The sequence below is a fragment of the Euprymna scolopes genome, chromosome 5 (assembly GCF_053919585.1).
Source record: "Euprymna scolopes isolate OS-2025 chromosome 5, ASM5391958v1, whole genome shotgun sequence".
Classification (NCBI taxonomy): domain Eukaryota; kingdom Metazoa; phylum Mollusca; class Cephalopoda; order Sepiida; family Sepiolidae; genus Euprymna; species Euprymna scolopes.
Window position 1 is genome coordinate 83327974 of NC_136486.1, and position 18052 is coordinate 83346025.

The 18052-nt window shown below is 31.3% G+C and overlaps 1 protein-coding gene and 1 pseudogene across 1 annotated transcript in view; both read left to right on the forward strand.

The window, feature by feature from the left end:
- The window catches only part of LOC145276897 (3-oxoacyl-[acyl-carrier-protein] reductase FabG-like), a 64710-nt gene that overhangs the window by 28586 nt on the left and 18072 nt on the right, over nucleotides 1-18052 (forward strand). The window contains exon 3 of the mRNA XM_080128339.1: nucleotides 15386-15478. Coding sequence (XP_079984465.1) covers nucleotides 15386-15478 — 93 coding nt within the window. The remainder of the gene's footprint in view (nucleotides 1-15385; nucleotides 15479-18052) is intronic.
- LOC145277189 (U2 spliceosomal RNA) lies at nucleotides 9514-9651 on the forward strand (annotated as a pseudogene).

Below are 18052 nucleotides of genomic sequence, written 5' to 3' on the forward strand. Positions count from 1 at the left end.
GTTCTGTTTATTATGCAACTCTTGCTTCACAATAGATTTTTACAAGAGGAATTCCATTATTTCTTAAAGACCTCTCTTATATATGCAATTTAAGTATTAAGTTGGTGCAAAAATGTCGTTTTTTGACAATTTAAAGTTAAAAAAACACATTTTTGCACCAACCTAATAATGAGATAATTAATTTGTATATTGTTCAGCAATTTTATGAATTAACTATTGTTTTTTTTATTTTTAATTCAGTGATTGTTTTGATTCAGGCTTATTTTTTTGCCCCCATAAAGATAACATACACATATGTAAAAAAAAATGTACGGCACTCATCTGCTTTCATTCTCTTTATTTCACTTGTTACTTCTCTTCTGAATTAGTAGCAACACTAGTCACTGAAGCAACGTGGTTGCTATGGAAACCAGTCATAAAAACGTCACTCCCCTTCTTACATTTTTTTTACAATTCATCATAACTTCTGTTTTACTAAACGAAAATTGAAACTTTTGTTTTCACAATATAGCTGAGAAGGTGATCTATAAACTGTAATTGTTTGAAATTTGGTCGAAAAATGAGTGAGCAGTGAAGCTTTAAAGCAATTCTAAATGACTAAAACCGTCACTTAACCATATATATACCGTGTTTGAATGATATATATATATATATATATATATATGTGTGTGTGTTTTGTATAAGACAAACCTAGTATTATGAGTAAATGTCCATTAGGAGACTGTCACAGTGTAGAAAAAACATATACATAGCCTTGACCACTACAACCTTGAAGAGATTAACAGTGCATCTTTTTGACAATTAAAAACCTTACTAACCAATTTCAATCAAAACTTCTAGTAGATTACACATCTATTTTTGAACACACCACAAACAAGCATAAACTTCATATATTAGAAAGTTTACTAATTAAAGCAAAAAAATATATAAACAAAATAAATTTTAGTATCGGTGATAACCTTTAGTGATAATCACTCCTTAAGATGGATCTAGACAGACCTGATATTCAGGTACAAAGCGATTATGGCAGTTACATCAGCCAGTTCTTGCCAAAAACAAGAAAAGTCAGCAAACTAAAATGATCAAAATTAAAGTATGCAGACAGAAATTGTCTATATTATTTATGAAACATATGTGTATATATAACTTTATAGATAAGCGAGATAAGACACTGATAGTATTCAGATGAAAATCCTGATAGATATTACTTGAAGTAATACTTTCAAGGAGATCCTAGCCAAAAAGGAAAAGCTCAATATTTAAGAATAGAGCACTATATGTTTCGTGGTTCAATTTTAAATTCTTTCTTTCGCTATATGGGAATATCACTTTCTCCCATGTGCCTATTTTCTGCCCACCTGGATTTATAACCCCGAATGACATTGGACTCCTTCCGATAATGGACTACCCAGGTTGTATCAACTCCTCTTTTCGTATAACTTTCTCCATATAATTATCCACAACCACTCAAAAAACTATTTTCAATAATTGTGCTGAAAAGCAAAATAGCGTCCATTTGCAGCTGAACATTTTGCTAACTGCATTTCATTTCCTCTGATGATATTAGCTATTGTTGAAAATCCATGGATTAAGGAAATTAAAATAGGTCCTTGTCAAACAATAAATCCTTAAATCGAATATATGTCTCTATATGTTGTTTTTTCAGAATTTAAAATTAAATCACGTAACTTTATAGATATATATATATATGAAACATATAGATATATATGAATCCACCTCGGATTTATACATGAATAAATACATTATTATAATGTAGAGCAATGTGTATTTGTATATAAATCTGTCCCATTACACAAGTTCGCCTTCAAAAGCAAGAAAGAAAATAGCAAATCAGACAACCTCTTCCACCTAAAATGAATTCAGAAAGAAATCCTTTATTCTAATCAGAAGTCAAGTGTTTATTTATTTTAGGTTTCAGAAATGATTGTACTAATTCATGTATAAATATTAAATTACTGATGAAATTCTTAGGTTTTATATGAATATTAGTGCAAACACTGGCAAAGCATAATTTGTTTTCCATCATGTTGGAAGGAGAATGAGTGTTTATCATGCACATATATGTGTAATATGCAGGCTTCATATTGTCTTTCAAGAGCCGCTTGAACACCAGTTTGATTTTAGCAATTATTTCGTCCTTGGTGTTGCAGGCCGTATTGTTGGTGTCTTTCTCAACTATGTTCCATACATACTAGTTTATGGGTTTGTAATCAGGAGAATTAGGAAGCCAGATGTTGAGATTAGTGAAGTCATGAAACTTCTTAGGCAGTCACTTTTACGCTTTCTCAGAGGTGTGACACTGAGCTGAGTTCTGCTGCAATATGTATAGCCATCCTCCAGCCACACTCTCTAGCCAGCACTTAATCAGGATTAACAACTCCATATAGACATCTGAATTGAGGAGTAATAAAGATCCTCATCCAATGCTTCTCTATATTCATCCCTCTGACATTCATCTCTTTTACCTTCTTCAAGCTTGTTTTTTTTTTCTCTCTCTTTTCTTGTATCTCGTGATGGATTTTATGTAGACAAAGTAATACTGTCTGTTGTGATTCTTCCTGCTAGCCACTGTTTTCACATCTGTCACAATTCTCCAGCTCACAAATATATTGGTATAGGGCTCTAAGCATGCTTCCGGCTGCTTAGACGACTTTAAAATTGAAATTTCTTTGCTGCTTATTTATATTAAGATACGTGTGAAATTTTTATTGATGCTCAAGTGAAATATGGCAGTTCAAAATAAAATGATAGGAAAACTTATTTACTTTTCAGTTGAAATTATTAGTATACAAAAAAAATTACTGAAAATTATCAAGTAGAATTTCAAGAAAAAATAAAGTTCATTTATTATTTGGACTCTGCGAACTTCAACTGACATAACTACATGGTGTGTTTATAGTAGAAAAGAGATAATCTTCAGTGCCATGCTGGCATGATGTGAATGTCCTTTAAAGTTTGTGGAGTCGGAAAAGTCATTAGTGATACACTTCTTTTTTTTTTTCTTTTTTTTTTCTTAGACTTTATAATTGTGGAGACTTACTCGTGCACAAGATATCAACTCTTCCAAACTGTATAAAGAGACCGTAAAGTACTGACTCTCAATGTGGCCTGTGTATATTCCGTTTTGTTTCAATACGAATTACCTTACCCCATATCTGTGTCCGTGTTTTCCTTGATGACCTTTCTGGATTAAAATAACTTGGCAGTGAAAAATTCGAATTCACAAAAGGAATACTTACAATAACTTGGTGGCAAATATCTCAAATTTAAAACGTACCACCAATAAAAATATCAATTAAAAAAAAACAAAAAAAGATAAAATTGTACCAGTAATTATACACCAAAGCTATCAGACAATGGAGTGGCATTCTCAATTGAACAAAATACTCTGTTAACTGAAAATGCCTAAAAAACCTTATAACAAACAAAAGAGAAAAAAAAAATTTTTAAACTGTACTTGAAGATATTTCCAGTTAAAACTAAGTAGAATAAAATAGTAAGCACGTTTTTTTTCTAGTTAGATTTTTTTTCTCTCAAGTAAACAGTTTCAATATACAGTGGTAAATTGTAATTAGTAATATTACTGTGTTTTTGTTTTGTTTTTGTCTTTTTTTCTAGAGTAAATTCCTCCCTTTAAAAAAAAAAGTTTATAAGATGAACAACTTTAAAGAAATTGTTCCAACAATTGTTGAAAGCTAAAGAAAAACAGAAAATGGAAGAAAGAACAAGAACTTCAAAATCAGATGCTACAACAACAGGAAACTAAAAAGAGAATGATTCAACAACAACAGATGTTGCAAGTTGTATTGTGAATGGAAGAGATTAAAAGTAATTCTTAGGAGGAATATTTACAACATGTGTAAACGATAGAGAGAAATCTTTATTGAACACAGGCAAAGGATATGGGATGTTTACAAACAAAGGGAAATAATAAAAAGACGATTTATCGGATTTCCAACACCCCAACTTACTCTTAGAATGTTATTGTGTTGTTTTTATTTTATTTTTTTTTAATGTAAGAGCATCATGTGTGCAAACGAATTTAAAGTCTGAATAAAAGTCCTTTAAAGTTTTCTAGTTTTGCTCGAGTTGGAAGTTTTGTCATAATGTCAGTTAGTGTATCTGTTGTGGGACAATAAATTATCTCTGTAATCTTGCTATTTAGGGCATCCCTGATAAAATGGTATTTTGTATCTATATATCTATAGGCTTACACCTTTGTTGGTGTACAGAGTCCTTGAAAAGTGCTATAGCACTTTGATTGTCCTCAAATATCTTAGTGGGGGCGTATTTTTGATAAGAGTCCATTTCTGTGAGTAGCTATGTGAGGTACATACTTTCTTGGGTAGTTTTTGTTAATGGCACATAATCAATTTTGCATGTAGATAACATAACCATGGATTGTCTTTTTGATTTCCAGGAAATAGGTGGGCCATTTTTGGTTAAACTGAAAGAGTACTCAGATGTGCTTCATCTGTTGCATTGGTCTGATGCCCAATCAGCATTGCTGTATGCAATTAGCTGGAGTTGATCATGTGTTTTTGCGTAGCATAGATGGTACTGCATAGTGACCTTCATGCACCTCAGTACATGCTTGGCTGTTGTCCAGCACTGTTCATGTGGTTCGGATATTGTGATAATTTTTTAACAATATGACTCGGATCCGGCCGAGTGCAAAACGTCAAGTTAATTAAACTGTTGACGACTTCACAATATTTTCTAGAGTCGATTATGTCATTGGAATTATTGCCGATTAAATTCAGTTTTTATTCACATCGTGTTTTCCTAGGTTTCCAATCAGACATGTTGAACCTTTCAAGTATTTTTGTTGCATATTTTTCTTGGCTCATTTGTATATAGCTTTCAGCTACATTGAAATCTATCCCTAGGAAATTTCCAGGTCTTTCATTATGAATTCTGACATTGCATCTGTTTAGTGATCTTTTATGAATCAATGTTATCAGCAGCGATAATTAAATCATCAATCCATGAAATGATAATGACTCTTTCTTTATCATTGTGACGAATATAAATGCAATGATCAACTTGGTTCTGGATCAAGTTATTTTTAGTGAGGCAATTATACAGGATTTGGTTCCAGTTTCTGCCCGATTATAGTAGTCCTTTTAGTATCATAGTAATGACCACAGCATCATTCACTGTTCGTCTGGCATTCCTGAGAGCTGTTAAAATGGTTTCTGTCCATATTATATAGTCTATGACGCTTTCATCAACTTTCTTTGAGAGATGTTAGTTGGGTATATAAAGAAATAACCCTTGGCTTTCCTTTTCCTGCATAATGTTCACATAATATTTCAAGAGCCTTTCTTTCATCGGCAGCTTCTCTTATTATCAGGGATAGGCTTTTATCATCCAGGAACTGTACGAGTTCGACATAAGCTTCTTCATTTCTCTCATTATCGTCTCCGTCTCCAATGGGATTTTACCTAAGATGGCATCTTTTAGATCAAGCATACATAAATAGCCTAAGTATTTAATTTCCAAAATTTCGAATTCATCTCTATCATATAATAATCTGCTCCAGTGGTTTCTATTATCTCTGTGAGTTGCATTGTGAGTAGATGAGATTAAAAAATAAGTAGAAATTCTAGGGAGGAAAATTTACATGTGAACAATAGAGAGAAGAAATCTTTATTGAACAAAAGCAAAGGATTATGGGATATTTACAAACAAAGAGAGATAATAAAAACATAAGAGTTATCAGATTTTCAACAGCAAAAAATCCAAAAATGTCAGGAATTACTTCTCAAAAGTTTAACCAATAAACCTAATATGGACAGTAACATAACGTTTTTGCAAAACACAATATGAAACATCGTGGAGATTTTGAAGATTGGCCTGATGCAGAAAAAGTTGGTTTGCTTTTATGAAAGCTAGGAACTGCTGAACACAGTAGGTTTTTAGACTACATTCTATCTAAAAAGATTATGGATCTGGAGTTCGCGGAAACCGTTAAGTTACTATCAGAACTTTTTAGATCCAATAAATCCCTGTTTCAGAAAAGATGGAGATGTTTTAATTTGGCTATGCAGATTATTTAACATTTGTGCCTGTCATAAACAAGCACTGTAATGATTTTAGACTAGTAGAATTATCAGCAGATGATTTTAAATGTCTCAAGGGCTAGTGTCAGCAATTAATGTTGAGATTAGACAGTGTTAGCAAAACTCGAAAGTGAACTCAATTTCGCTCTATAGAAATTTGTGAAGGACTCCCAGAGGGTTATGAGCTTCAGAAGTGATTCTATAAACATAGAGGAATCTCTGCATAGCATACATTAGGAAAGTAAAGTACACATCTAAAAATGACACTTCCTAAAAATAGGTATCCCAAACTAGCCTAGTTTAGGATGCGAAAACTGGTAAATAAAGTTAAATTTTCCTTCAACTTGCGATATCTCGTTTATTTTTTTTTAGTTATTTTGATGAAGTTTTGATTTAAATAAAATTTAATCTTGTTGCTTTATAGATATATAATTCTTTTTCTTGTGTCTTTAATAGTTTTTTTTTCCAGACTACTTCAAGTTATGTCACTAACGCCGCTTTATTTTTTACACACAAAAAATGTTGGTGTTTTTCAAATTTGGTGCACACGATATTGTGAGTCTCTAAAAAAAATAGTACCATTTTAAAGAAAAAGGGTCACTTATCAATATGGTGAGCTTAAAGGGTTGTAAGTTGTTTTCACAAAAAAAAAATCCAACTTGAAAACTTCAGTGAAAGAAATATGAAAGAAATTCAATTGAAAAAATTCCAAAAATGGCACCGTTTTGTAGAGAAATATTTTCTCTTTAATAATCTGTTGGTGTCATATTACTATGCTCATAAATAAAGGAGCGCCACTAATAAAACTGAATGTACCTACACATCCAGATTTACAACTTAATTCCAAGTGATCTAGGAAGTAAGAAGTATAATCATGAAAATCAACTGTCAGCATGAACGAGCCGCATGACTGGACTGAAGACACAAAACAAACAACTTGTTTCACTATTAACTATATCAAAGTTCTTAGATGAGTTTATTTTTGTTTATTTAAAAGTTATAGAAAGTTATTGTTTAAAATAATATTTTTAGTGCAACAAGCACGTCAATAAAAGAAATGAAAATTTACAATTTAAAAAATGTCAGTTGTTTATTTTCTATATCTTCTTTCAAACTTTCATATATTCTTTGCTTTATCTTCTTTCGGTTGGATAAACTTCAGTATTGTTAAATTATCTTTAAAAAATTAAACTGGGTACATTTTAAACCAAAAACAACATTTTTAGTTGCATGTGACTGTGACGGAAAATTTTTTTCATTTAAAAGAAATGTGCCTCGTTTTTTTGTTTATTTAATTCTCTTATGTTCTGTCGGGTGTCTTTGATATATCTAACATTTTCTTAAATTATTTTTTTATTAGACTGTACATTTACATTACTTAAAAAAACAATAACAAAATATAGCTAAGTTTTAAGTTATGCGCAACAAGTCATGTGTAAATAAAATTAATTTCATGTAAAAATGTACATTTTTTTTGTTTATGTTCTATCGGGCGTTTTTAATAAATTTGAAGATTTTGTTAAATTATTTTTAGTCGCGTGCAAGCGACTCTATAAGTCACTCCGTTGGTCTGTCAGTCTGTCCATAACACTTTTGTGCTTGGCCTTTTTGGTTAAGATCAAAGGTCTGTTGTTAATAGATGCTGTTCTTAGCTTTTTAAGTTTTTCTTAGCCTTTTAGCGAAGATCATTTTTACACACACACACACACATACAGAAATTGTGTATATATCCTTTCTTGCAAAAACGCTGGGGTTTTCATTAGTTAGTTTAGAGTCCACAGAGTGAATGAGATATTGTGGTAAATATTGCCAGTCAAGAGTAAAATCACCAAAGACTCCATTTTCACTTTAGTAACAAAGACCCTACAACACTCCCCCTCCCAGATCTTATAGTGCCTAAATTTGTTTTGTAAATTGAAATTTTACTTTTAATTTATTTTGATTTTACATTGAATTATCTTGATTGTAATTTTCATTTTCACAAAATAAATTATATATGAAGATCAAAGTGTAGTATCTGTTCTCCCAGTTACCTCATTTTTGATTTTTTTCAAAGGGCTCTGCCACTTGACCCCCCCCCCCTTGGGTTAAGTTCAAGGTGTCACTTTTGTCACGCACTAGCTTTTGTTAGTGGGACCGACCCCCTTTTTTAGGGAGTCAGGACAGTCTTTGCTCCTCTCAGGACCGACACCATTGTGTGGTAGTCTGGACCTGAAACTGATCCCTTCTTTGAGAGTTTGCTGTTTTCGGGACCGACAACACTTTTTTTGGTAGACGCGACCTGGTCGGGTTAGCTTTAGTTTGTTGGGTACTTCATGGGGTTTTCTGATCAGGATCTGATCGCTTTCTTTAAACACCAAATACATGTAAAGATCAGATGCCACAGAAGAAGGCTGCATCGCGTGGCTTTTGAAAGAAGATGGGAACAGTTAGCAAGTCTGTGTGTACGAAGAGGGGCCAAATTTGAATATGTGTTCCCCGCCTAGGTGTGGAGTGCTCGGTTCTAGGGTTTCTGTTGGATCCCCGCCCCTTCCCAATTCTACTTCCTTCAGCCTCTCAGCCAGCTGAATAAATCTTGTTTCCCTTATTAGAAAGCCTGCAAGACCCCCCCAACCTCTAAAAACAACAATTTTTCTTTTCTTTTGCCCTTTTCCTCTCAAAATTCAACCCAGCTTGGAGGAAATTAAATCAAACACTAACACCCCCATCCCCACCCTCACTGCTAATTTTTTCTTTTTTCCTCTATTTAGAACACAACCCCTTCCCCCCCCCCGGTCCATTTAGAGGTTGCCTGCGAAAACCTGGTTCCTTTACAAACCAGAGTGAAACGGGTGGTCTAGCATTTCAGATAGGGTTGGGAGGGCCTTACTAACCGGGGCTTTTTTCCCCCAAGTCCCTCGAAAGAAATGAAATTTTATTAATATTATCTTTTTTGTATTTTTTGATATAAATAAAAAATGTTTTAAAAATTGGGTTTAAGTTGGAACACCCTCACCCTCCCACCACACATACATAAATACAAATTTAAAGGGGTAACCATGATAAAAGATGCTGGCCAAGAGAGAAAAATCATTTAAAATTTACAACAGAGATGAGATGGATCAACCAACCTCACCATACCCTCTTCTTTTTAAGTTGGCCTTGTGCCTAAGTTTTGTGTTCATTTTCCCAATTGTATTTTTCTTCCTGTGAATAAAAAATTTAATATCTCAAAGTGTAGTATCTGTTCCGGCAGATACTGCAAGCAAAGACCATATGTGGGGGCGACCCCACATATAAGACCTTGTCAATGTAGGGGAAACCCTTCATACCAATTGTCACTATCCAGCTCCCCTACTGCCCAGGGAGTTGGTCCCCATTTCCCCTTTACTCCTCACATTAAAAATCGGCCTTGTGCCTAATTTGCTCGGTGGGGAAGCAAATAAATACCCTTTTCTTGGCCTTTTGGCCAAGATCAAAGTGTAGTATCTGTTCTTACTACATGCTGTACTTATGTTTGTAACTTTGTGATATAAAATTGGGGATCACTTTTCTGAATTAATTTAATATAAAATGATCACCCACTTTACAACCAGTCAAAGTCATTCAAGTCATTCTCCAGATCATTCAAGTTGTTTTTGAAGGATTCTAGTTATTTTTTAAACATTCAAGTTATTCTTAAGATCATTAAATTCATCCTTAAGTTCATTAAAGTAATTCTAAGTAATTTACATTTTATTTATTTAAGTTATTTCAGCTCATTTTTCGGTCATTTGAGTTTATCTTTAAGAATTTCATGTCAATCCTACATTCGCACATTCATTCATTACACGAGAGCACGCGACTAATGGCTATCGGCCTTGTTTAACACTGTACATTACTTAAAAAATAACTGAAAATATAGTTATGCGCACGTGGCGTGTAAATGAAAAAATTAATTTCACTGTAAAAATCATATTTTTTTTTTTATTTAATAATTCCCGGGATGGTACTTCTACAGTTTATCGTCGAAAATGGAGACACCATTTTTTTTTCTCGCACCTATCGTTAAAATCCGAGGGAGAAATCGGTATTTTAAACTATGACTGAAGTTAGAAATAAATAACAAAAATATTAAACTAGATATTAATTACTTCCGGAAAGAACTCTGAAAAAAAAGTAAATAAAAGAAAATGAAAGAACATATATCCATAATTATTTAATTGAAAATGTTTTGATTTAATTAATGAAAATGGGAATGTTTTTCAGGAAACGCATATATATTTTTATTATTAAAAACAGAAAATGAAAATGACATAATTGTCTAAACTGGGCGAGCGCCATTTGAAAACCAAAACATTTAATGTATAAAAATTTATCAAAATATAATTGTAAAAACCTTTATTGAAAAGTTTGTGTAAGAAGATATAATTTTAACAAAACAATTTTGTAATGAAAGCAACATTGGATTTGTATAAAATAGTTGGGTTTTTTTTTTGGTTTTTTTTTTTTTTCAAACAAATAAATAATTTTAATGAAATATTTTTTTTAATTAAAGCAACTTTAAAGGGTCAACAACAAATTAATTTAAATGAAACCGAAAAATCATATCTAGTTTAATTTTTTTTGTTATTTATTTCATGCTTCGGTCATAGTTTAAAATACTGATTTCTCCCTCGGATTTTAATGACAGCGCAAAAAAATGGAGTCTCCATTTTCGGTGATAAACTGTAGAAGTACCCCCCCCCCCCCGAGACCTATATGTTCTATCAGGTGTTTTTGATAAACTTGAACTGAGATATCTCAAGGTTGTGTTAGATGTCAAAATCAACACCAGTGGAAATAAAGTTCAACTGGAAACTGCTTTCTCTGACTACTTCAGAAGAAATCCAGTTGATTCATTTTCACCTCCAAAGCAACAAAAAAAGTCCCTTAGTGAATCTGCTGAACATTCAGATAACTCCTGCAGTTGTGATGAAGAACCATCTCAGGATATCTTCGGTTATGAGCATCAAGGACAATGGGTTGCTGTCTACTATGACACCAACTTTTACATCGGCCAAGTCATTTAGGTTATATCTGCATCCAGCACTGTAATAAAATTTTTATCGCAAACCAAAGGTAGAAAAAATATTTTTTCGATGGCCTTTGTCAGATGATATTGCACAGGTAGTCAGCATTTGTTTAGAGATGGGGTTTTGAGTGATAGTTTCAAGTAATGGTAGGATTTGGAGTGTTCTTGATATATCTATCATAGCAGAAGATTATGAAAGAATTCTGAGAGAAAATCAATAAGGAAAAGAATTGTAGTAAGACCTCTGCCTATAAAATATCTTACTTGTTTACTTGTCTTTTCAGTTGAAAGTTTTTCAATGCTTGAAAAAAATGATTTGTGACTTTTTAAATCTTATTGTTGTCAGTCCTTTGGTGAGTTTAAATTCCCTAAAGTAAAAATATTTCTGTGGCAAAAAGTTTTGTTATTAGAAACAAGGCAAACATTTTTTAGAATTCGTCACCCAAAAATTAGTAAAGTTGCAAAGTTTTAAGCTTCTACCTCCAATGGTTACATTTTTACAGCAATTTCAGTAACGTATATTTTGACTCATTTTTTTTTATTTTTTTTAATCCTTTTTTGCCCTTTTTACCAAATTGTCTGTTCAACTGCTTTTATATGGCTCACAATTGAGTGGTTTTATCAATTTATAATTAAAAGAAAAAATTATCTTGATCTCTAATGTGTTATAAATCATACTAAGAAGATTAAATACATTAGCTATTGAAATGAAATTGATATGAATAGTCAAAATTGCATTTCTGTGTCATATTTGCATTTTCCCCCTGTTAGTAGTGGGATTTGCCTAGTGTTTAGGTTGGTTTCATCTAATAATTATTGCTTTCATTAGTATTAATTTTCATTTACCATAAGATGATAAGATTTATAAAGATTTTTCACTTGTTAGTAGCTTACATTGTTAGTTGTATACTATGAAATTTGGATTCTGGACCATGATAGCAAATTTTCGACTTTCCAACAAACTTTGAACGATCATAACTTGATGGCTAATTGAGCTACCAAAATAAATTTGGTACTTTTGTTCATGGTTTACAAAATCAATATGACCACATTAATTTTTTTAGATATAATGAAAATAAAACTTGGGTTTGGGATACCTACTAAAAACAAAAGAAGTATGAATATGTTCAGCCACAGTCTCAGTTTAAAGCAAAGAATTACTTCCTTAAAAAGAAAATGGCTATCTGCGTTTTAAAACAAACGAACTATTCAGAAACATCTTACTAATGTAGAGAATTACACTGGGAAAAATTCTGCTCATTTCAGAATAAAACTTGTCGAAATTGTGGCAAACTTGGTCACAAAACGTCACATTATAGAATCAGACACGAATCAAAAATTAGAACCAGACAGACAAATCCAATGAAAAGTGAGACTATGCAAATACATAATAGTCAATGACAATTGTACACTGGGTCTAATCTCTCAGTTATAAATTTACATACATGAAAGAACTTAATAAACCAACTTTGCAGAAAACACTAAAGTCAGCTTGCACAGTGACTGGCAAGAAGATTAACTTTATTGGAGAATTATAGCAGTAAATTTGAACGGTATTTATTTATTCAGCCAATATTCTTATTCAAACCAGAAAATATGTAAGCTGAAGAAAGTCAAAGAAATGAAAATGTGTCGCATGAAATCCCTTCAAAATCAAGCTGTTTATGAAAAAGTATGAAAGACTTTTCACATGAATTGTATACAACAAATTAAGAATGACTGTAAAAAAAAAAAAAAAATAACTCAAAAAATTCAAAAATAATTCAAGAAATAATGAAGGAACAATTAAAAAATGAGTAGAAAATAAAAGCATCACAAACAGTTGCATAAAAAAGAAGTTTTAGAAGGATTGACAAATATGAAGATAGTTCGACTATACCAGCTTCTAACATTTCAGTTTCTTTGGATATCTATAGAAATACCTAAGTAATTGAACTTGTGGAATTGGACCTCATTCAGAAACTAATGAATGATATTACTAAAGAAACGCAGAGCTTGAATCAAATTGTAAAGGATTGGTGAAATCGAGTATATCATACAAGGTACAAAACATGAATGCTACCAAAATCAATTAACAAAAGTCACTCAGATGACATTAGATACATATTACATGTAGTAGAAGAGCTGATCAATGCCATTTTCAAGATGTTCAATCTCTACCTACTCCAATAGTCAAGAGAAAAGAAAATTCACTGACTTTTGACTGAAAATGAAAAAGATATTAATAAACTTTTTGCAATGCAAAAAGGCTTGGGAGAAGAGGGTGTTGCAAAAGGTATGAACTCTTCCAAACTGTATAAATAGACCGAGAAGTACTGACTCTCAGCATGGTCTGTGTATACTTTTGTACTATGCCAGCTTGGGGGTTTGTCCTGCCAAGCCACAATAATAATGTTTCTAACAATTAATATAATAAAGTCGATTTTTTTATTTTTTTCTGTATCTTCTGACATAGTTTAGAACCAAAACCTAAATGTGTTCTATTAACCAATTAGGCCTCATACATGTTTCTAGAAAATATGCATTCATTTTGTTTTTCAAAATTTCTTACATTTTGTAACTGTTTTTTACAAATAAGCCTTTAACAAAGAATGTTGCAGCCATTTTTACTTGCATCTTAATATCTATTCATACCATCACAGGAACACTGGCACTTAATTGTTCATGACATGATAATTCCATGAATATCAATCATGTCAAGCACTAAATCAGATAAACCAAACATGCTCTCCATAATCAAACAATAAACTGATTTAATAAGTAGTGGCTGAAGGATCAATCAAGCTGGGACAAAGGAAACAGACAGGACTAATTAAAACTGTAGGAAAAAAACAAAAAGTAATACCCATACTTGGGTAGGTAAAACCATATATTATGAATGCTCAGAATCTCCTCCATGTTTGAGTATACCAGTCATGTATCCCTTGAAAATCGAGATGAATGGAATTTTTCTCCTCAGTACTTTCCCCACAAGGGGCTCTAAAGCAGGTGGAAGCAGAGCTGATGAATCATTGAAACCTATTACGAGTAAAAAGTAAAAACACCAAGAGACCTCATATATGACCTGATATCAACTCTGACAATGATGATAAAGCCTTTCCACACTTCATAATTGTAAAATGTTTTTGACTTGTGATGGGGGTATGAGACGAATGGATTTGCCAATCATTTTTATAACCAACGACTGTGCTAATGAAAACGTCGCAAAATTATTATAAAAATTGTCGAATTTTGGATTCTATCAGTTCGCCATTTGCTATGTCACAGACTGCATTTAATTCTTCGCCGCCATCTTGGTTACTGATCTGAACTACGCCGCCATCTTGGTTACTGATCTGAACTACGCCGCCATCTTTGTTCAACAAAATGTCTCAAAACTTAACAATAATGCTATTGGAAATTTGAAAGTATAGTACTTCGTAAACAACTAAAAATATGAAGGCAGAGAATTCTGATACTCCCTATAAACTATATATATATATATATATATATATATAATTTTTTTTTTTTTTTTTTTTTTTTTTTTAAATCAAATAGTTTTAAAAAAGTTTTTGATCTTAAATGACTCTTTAGAGATTGATAGACTATTTATTAAACACAACAAACCAACCTTTTTTAAATTAATTTCTGACTTTCCTACATTTATTTATTTTTCTAATAAGATGTCTGTTTCTGTTAAGGTAAGCTTTTTGATTAATTTTTGTTTATGATTACTTTTTTTCTACTGTTTAGTGCTGTTTGAAAGCTGAACCTATTTCATTGTAATTAATTCATGTGATTGAAATAAGAATTAATGATGTTTTTTTTGGGCGGGTAGCCTCTGTTTTAAACTACAGAGCCCAATCCCTCAAAACTTACACATATCTATTTTATTTAATTTAAAACAATACTTAGTTTAAAATATTTATTTTAAAATGATGAAATGTAAGTACTATTTAAAACTCTTACCCCTCTACTTCAAATTTAGATAAATTTCTTTTATTTGCAAAAGTATTTTTTAAAAACACATTTTTTTATATTCATATAAAAACATGGTTAAATTCTAAAATACTTGCCTAAATTACCTACAGTAAAATGGATGCTTTTCTAAGTTTTTTTCTTTATCATTTACTTTATATTGATACTCTATAATTTATTTATTTTTAAATTAAATCAAAACTTATATTTTCCCTGGATAATGCCGGGACACAGATGCTGCTAGTTTTAAATATTTATAATTTTCTTACACACAAAATATTGATGCAATCTCCTTATTTCTATTTTTCAGCCCCTTTTGATAACTGCTGACCTTTCAAAAGAAGAGGATATCAATAAAATAATGGATAAGACGATTTCTCATTTTGGAAAATTGAATATCCTAGTAAGTGAATTGTGTTATCTACTATACATATATAGATATATATATTATTATTATTTCAACCTCGGGAATTTTTACTTTAATAATTACAAGTTGTTTCAATAGACAGTACAATAAAATTATCCCGCTGATCTCGCACACGATCTAAGCCAAAAACCTAATATATATTTATATATATATAGTCAATAATAGTATCAAATGTTTGCATATGTAAACATTGATAGAGCAAAAAAAATAAGGCTATATTTGAAATTGATAAAAATTGTGGATAAACAGGCTGTTCACTTATTTTTATTTATGCCAATTCCAATAAAAATGTCAGATTTTGTTACAGTCTGAAATAGAAACATGAAAAAAGGGAGATAATTGCAATTTGTTCAGATTTCATAATGTGTTGTACCTTTCTTGTGAATGTGTCCACTAAAACTGACTATTAAATCATCAAAAAACAAGCATACATTTTCTGATTTCTTTTGTAAGAAATATTTGAATACATTAATTATTACTACACTAACTATGAAATTATTAATTTGATATTTATGTTTGTTTGGATTTGAATTATGATAACACCACAATAAACAGCATTTTAAAACCACAGACAAATCATTAATTATATTTAAAAATTTTAAGTAATTTTTAAAAAAATTTTATGCAGATATTTTGTAATATAAATTTGTTGAGGACATGCGTTGCATGGAGGGAAATGGTACAATGGATATGTAATGCAATTCTTAAAGACAGACTCAGTTCTGATTAGTTCAAAAGAAAATATTGGTGTTAATCGATGGTTATAGTGTTGGAAATCTCCCAGAAAGAGGAAAATACTCATGATTAATTTGTGGTAAGAAGTGTGAAATAGCTGAGTTCACATTTGTTCCTGTTATTTAGAAAATATGTGTGGATGGCGAAGTTATTGAGGTTGTTCATAAATTTTTTACATTAGTGATACCATTGGGGCACAGGGTGGAGCAGGTACTAGTGTTCTAGCAAGAACAAGAACTGGAGTAAATGCAGGGAACTTTTGTCATTTGCAGAGCATTAACACAGTTAACCCAGGGGAAAATTTATCATGATCTATGAAAGTGAAACTTTGCTAGTGATGGTTGAGGACATGTGTTGCATGGAGAGAAATGATACAATTATGTCTTAAAGTTCTGATCATCTCAAAGGAATAAAGGATTAAATCTGGAAAATATAGAGAGATTGTACAGAACAGCATGTTTCAATGGTATGGCCACATTGAAAGAATGAGAGTTCCTGGGTTAGTAGATGGCAAAGTCAGCCGACAATGGAAGGCAAAAAATATGGGAGGAACTGGTAAAAATGGACTTGTGAGAAAAAGGTAAAAAAACTTAGCCGTAGATAGATTAGCTTGGAAGTCAATTTCTAAAAGCCATTCAATATGTGCCAACATGTAAAACCGAATATGTTGATTGGTCAAGTGTTTTGAAGTTATTGCAAAAAATATGATTTGTATAATAAACAAGATGCAATGTTGGCTCCTTTAAAGGTTAGTGCTTCATGCAGTTTCAAAATTTACTTTACTAGTTTGAACTGGTAAATAAAAATTGCACAAAAGGGACTTTTGTGCATGTCTAATTTTGTAGGGCAGATTAGCCTCTAAAGAAAAAGATCATAAAATGTTGAAAATTTTCAAATAAACATCTGCTGTTTTCTATTTTTACCATGAAAATTGCCTTTTTGTTGATGCATATCAACAATCAAATAAAGGTACCGTTTCTGGACAAACTAATTGTTACCTTTTTCTTGCTATCCCCCTCCCCTTTGTAAAGTGATGTAATTGGGAAATTCGGTTCTGCTTTATCTAGATTGTAATAAAGATTTTTGAACAGAAAACAGAATTTAATAACAAAAAAAAAATCAATAAATTGATTAATCTAATCTCTAATTTAGCTTCTCCAATTACCCAGTGTTCCTTCAAACTTATTTGAAAAAATAATGGGTAATTGAAAAAGTTCAAAGAATTAAAGTTGAATTATATGAAGAAAAAAATGTTACAATAAACATAACACAATTCAATTATAATTATACCCCAAATTAAAAGAAAAAATGTACAGAAAATAATAAAGAGTATTTTATGACAGAGAAATAGTTCCTTTTGGAATCTCAGCAACTATAAATAAATACATATAAGGAGTTCTAGTGAACTGCAATGCATATATTCAAACAAGTCTATGTGCTTAACAAAATAGGTACTGAACTAAAACAAAATATAATGCAAAGCAACACATAATATTAAAAGTAGCATTTTCACAAGGTTTTTAGTATTTGTATACTCCACCCACACCTATAATCTAGTATAGTGATCCTCTCACAATTCAGAATTAAAATAAAAGAGCATTTCCTTAGAAGATTGAAATGCAAACACTGAAACATACTGTATAGTATTTTATTATGCGCTTATGCTACAAATTGCAATTATACTATTATAGACGTTAAACAATTATCAAAATGTAAAAAAAATAACAATTATTACATTTTTGCTTATAAAATTATTTTTTCAATAACATTGAGGAATAATTTCTAAACTAAATATGTAATAAAAAGTAAATGGAA